We start from the raw sequence: 4079 nt of genomic DNA, 5'->3' as shown, positions 1-4079 counted from the left end.
GTACCCCCGGTCCGCCCTGCAATAATCAAACGGGCAGGGCGGCCCCGCCCCGCCCTGCAAACAGGCAGGCCGCGCGGGATCGGGGTACGAGCGAACCCCAAACCTCGCATTACAAAAGAAAAACTACTGGAACGAATCGGGCGATTTTGGTTTCATTCTTGATTCTCCATGCATTGATGTGGTTTGAGTCTCAGGGTACTGAGGTTCCGGTTTTTTTGGTTGGACCACCCTGTAGGCTGTATCTATATGCCTAGTACAACTGTCTTTTTGCTCTTCAAAAAATTCATTCTGTCTGTTTACGATTTTTGAACGTTTTAAGTTTAATGAAAAAAAAATCCATGTTTTCTTCTATTTTGGGCGTCTTCAACGGTTCAACCCACGGAAAAACTCTAATAATGAGTATTCAGTCAATGTTAGCCTGTTTCCTCATTATATGCACGGTCATACCGTATGACTGTATACGAGAAGATACTTATTAATAGCACATCGTGCCACCTCCAAATTCGCCTACTGGCGGACCGCACAGTTATATTTATTGATCATGAAACTTTCTTTTGTGTGAGAACAGACCAACACTAAGCCGCTTGTGGAATATTGTCCCAAATGCAGACCGCTCAAAATTACACTGCACAGACACAATAGGCATGGAAATCGATGAACAATGCGAATGCATCGCCCCTGGTTGCAAAAAAACACCGGGCGGCCGCGGCGCATATAGTTGTCCCAGCATTGCCAACAGTCAACTGCTGGTGCTTGACTTTAACCAAACTTGGCTGTTCGAAACATCACGGTTCATTCAACATTTTGTTCTCCATTTTTGCACTGGTGGAGTTTGAAGCAAAACGTGACAACCATCACATGAGCCGGTTACGGTTTAATTGGTGTGGCACATGAACGGTGGATGTGCCCTCCGGGTAGGCCTACACCTATTGACAAGTCACTGACAAGCAAAGTCAAACACCTTTGAACTTGTATCCTGTTGTCCCTTGTAGTTGTATAGCACCGTGCTGTACTGTTTAAAGGAATACCACATACTCTTGTCGAGGATCTTCCTCCCTGCCGTCGCCATGGCCCAAGTTTCCGTCAGCAAACTGTCCGCGTCCACCCAGCGCAGCAGCGAGGCTCGAGGAGGTGGGCCCCTGGGAGGCACCCGTCCCCAGGCCCGCTACGAGTGTACCTACAAGATGGAGCCCGACAAGAAGTTCATGTCGCACCGTGCTGGCAACATCATCGAGGATGTGCTGGAGGCGGAGCTACGGGAAGCCAAATACGAGCCGGAGCGGAGCCAGAATCTCTGCCGATACCTCGCCGACACCATCAAGAACAGAGTCAAGGAGTTGGACTTCGACCGGTACAAGATTGTCGCCGTCGTGACCATCGGCTCGCTCGACCAGAACGCCTCGTCTCTTGCTAGCCAGTGCGTCTGGAACGAGAAGTACGATACTTACTCCGAGTTCACTTTCAAGAACGGGTCTCTGTATGCTCTTGGAGTAGTGTACGGGATTTATCAAGAATGAGGCTTTCCCGCCCCAGAAAACTGTTCTTTGTGTGTGGCTTGCTGCAATGTTCTCGTCAGGATGTTATTTACGGTGCCAAGAATATAAGGTTTTGTGACGGCCAGCCTTTGCACCTGTCTCCAAAAGACATCGGGCAGCCTTTACATCTAATAAGGCCGATCAGTTTGAACTGAACATTTGGCACTTTATGAACCAATTTAGCAGGTATTAGTTTGTTTGGTTTTACTTGTTTTTAAGTGTGATTCCTTATTTTACTACCTTACAACTTGGATCAATCAAATACAAATCGTCCACGTTTTGACCTCATACCGTCATAATTACGTGGTCGACATATAGGGCCTAAATGCCCAATTGTTTGGCCAATAATAGTTTTCCCACTGTTTGTTTTTGTAATAACTTAGTATTTGATAATTGTGAATGTATTTTACAATTTAGGTTTGTCATCAGTGTGTGTTAATCAAAGTTGCAATAACGCGCTATTTTTTTTCACTTAGTATTTTCCTATAAAAGTTATTCACTTTTGAATGAGACATCAAACGAAAAAAAAACCCCTTCACTGACGTTTAAGTTATTGAATTATATAAATTCAAATTATTTGCGACCCCACAATAATTTGGCTTTCAATTTCATTTGTGCGCAAAATGAACTTACCTTTTCAGGGGGTTGCACGTGCCCAAAATCGGAACAAAGTTTTTTTTTTCCTTTAAAACAAAACATACAATATAGGAGAGAAAAAAATCTATCATTTGAAGAGCATGGAGTATGCAACCTTAATATCATTAAAGTTGAGTACACATCAATCTATATGTAAAATTATGTAAGAATCCATGCAGAAACCAACGATATGTTTATGTTTGCAGTGTGTACAGGCTTATTCCTCAAAAGTATTCTTATCCGTAAGCCATGACTCAAGTTTATTTTCCAAGATGATTACAACACCTTAAATCGTTTCTGTTTCACAAGAAACTCAGAATGCAGTCCAATGTTTGAAACTGAACAATAAATTCGTAATATGGTTTATATTTTTGTTTACAATTTGAAAGAACGAATACAAAGCATTTTTATTGAACTAATCAATCTTCATCCTAATTATGTAGGCCTAATTTGGTTCAACTTGCTCTATTCGTTCAACAGATTTGAAGTGTTATATACAAGAAAAGAACCCTGATATTAACGCCCAATGTCAGTAGGCGTTTTCACGAGAAAATGTTGTATAATATCACTATTAAAAATATAATTATATGATTTTGGTCAAGAACATCCATTAAGATGCAATTTACGCCCGTCACCGTGAGTATAAAGAGGGTGACCAAACTTTGAAATTGAATGGTAAATGACTAATTTGGTTTTGTTAAAGGCGTGTGAAATTTAATGTTGAAGATATATCGCCTCTAGTGAAATAAAATACTCGCCTTGAAATCTAGTGAAACATCGCCAATACACATCATGCAGTCATGTAGAGGCAGATTAAAAGGGGATTATCTCATCGACCGATAGCAGTGTATTCTTTGTGTTCTTAACTTCCCCGCGGCCGGCCGCGCGGCCCCTGGATCGAACGCCGGTTAACAACGGTTCGGACAGTTATAGGCAAAGTCTATAGTACCGTTATAAGCTGTAGATTGTCTAGTGTGTATTGATAATCGATTCTAGATGTAATGGTTGGCTTTTAGATGATAAAGGGAGATGCGCTAGCTACGCATTAACGCTGCGTCCATATATAATGATCGGTACAGGTGCTATTTCAATCACCTTGGAATCGACGTTTGGAAGATTGTTCCCATAGGGTTGCAGACCAGTGGTAAATTGCCATAGACCCCAGTGATAAATGCCCCCACTTCCGAAATTCAGGAAAAATACTCACAACTCTCCAAAGGTTCGAGACACAGTGTGTGACACATCAAATTAAAGCGTATTTCTTCATCTTTCATTTTCTTACCAATTTTTTTGGGGGGTCGACCGATGACTTTTAGGAGAAATTTCCATCCGAATATGATCACCCCTTAAAGTAGTCAGGAAGCCCGTCGCCATTTTGAAAAACGATGCCACAACAAACTGGAGCAAAATAGGCCCAAATTTCATCCAAATTGCACAAAACTACAAGCTCACAGTCCTGTGCTAGGCCCAGGCGCGGTTCTAGAACCAATATTTTTTTGGGGGGGGGGGGCTAGCTCGGTGAATCCAGATTTTTTTCAGGGAGGCGTGCTGAAATGTTGACCGGTTATTTTTTTCCAGACAATTAGGCCTCCGAAAATCAATAGGGGGGGGGGGGGGGGGGGCTCATGCAGTATTTTCAATGGGGAGCGCCAATAAAATCCTAAAATCATTCACACTATATTAACTAATGCACCCTTGTCACAGCTATTTCTTCTTTAGGGGAGACCGTTCGCATGTACATCACAATCCTTCTTTTGCTAATACAATTTTTTTTACGGAATTTATTTTGGGGGGGCTAGACAAAAATTGAGGGGGGGGGGGCTAGGGGTAGAACCGCGCCTGGCTAGGCCTCCACCTCTATTTTTTTTTAAAACAAACTCTCAAGTTCATGACCCACAGTATGTTCAA

At 42.5% G+C, this 4079-nt stretch overlaps 1 protein-coding gene across 1 annotated transcript; it reads left to right on the top strand.

Annotated features, from left to right (window-relative positions):
- The first annotated feature begins 639 nt into the window (after positions 1–639).
- LOC119723103 (tctex1 domain-containing protein 1-B-like) lies at positions 640–3013 on the top strand. Its single transcript, XM_038193628.1, has one exon. The coding sequence runs from the start codon at positions 1068–1070 to the stop codon at positions 1515–1517; it is 450 nt and encodes a 149-aa protein (XP_038049556.1). The 5' UTR covers positions 640–1067; the 3' UTR covers positions 1518–3013.
- Positions 3014–4079: the final 1066 nt, after the last annotated feature.

This window comes from Patiria miniata, unplaced genomic scaffold, assembly GCF_015706575.1.
Source record: "Patiria miniata isolate m_02_andy unplaced genomic scaffold, ASM1570657v1 HiC_scaffold_16, whole genome shotgun sequence".
Classification (NCBI taxonomy): domain Eukaryota; kingdom Metazoa; phylum Echinodermata; class Asteroidea; order Valvatida; family Asterinidae; genus Patiria; species Patiria miniata.
The sequence above is the reverse complement of the archived record's forward strand: the minus strand, read 5'-3'. Positions and strand labels throughout refer to the sequence as shown.

Bases quoted from the DNA above. Each gene is read 5' to 3' on its own strand.
- LOC119723103 (XM_038193628.1), top strand. From the start codon at position 1,068: ATGGCCCAAGTTTCCGTCAGCAAACTGTCCGCGTCCACCCAGCGCAGC.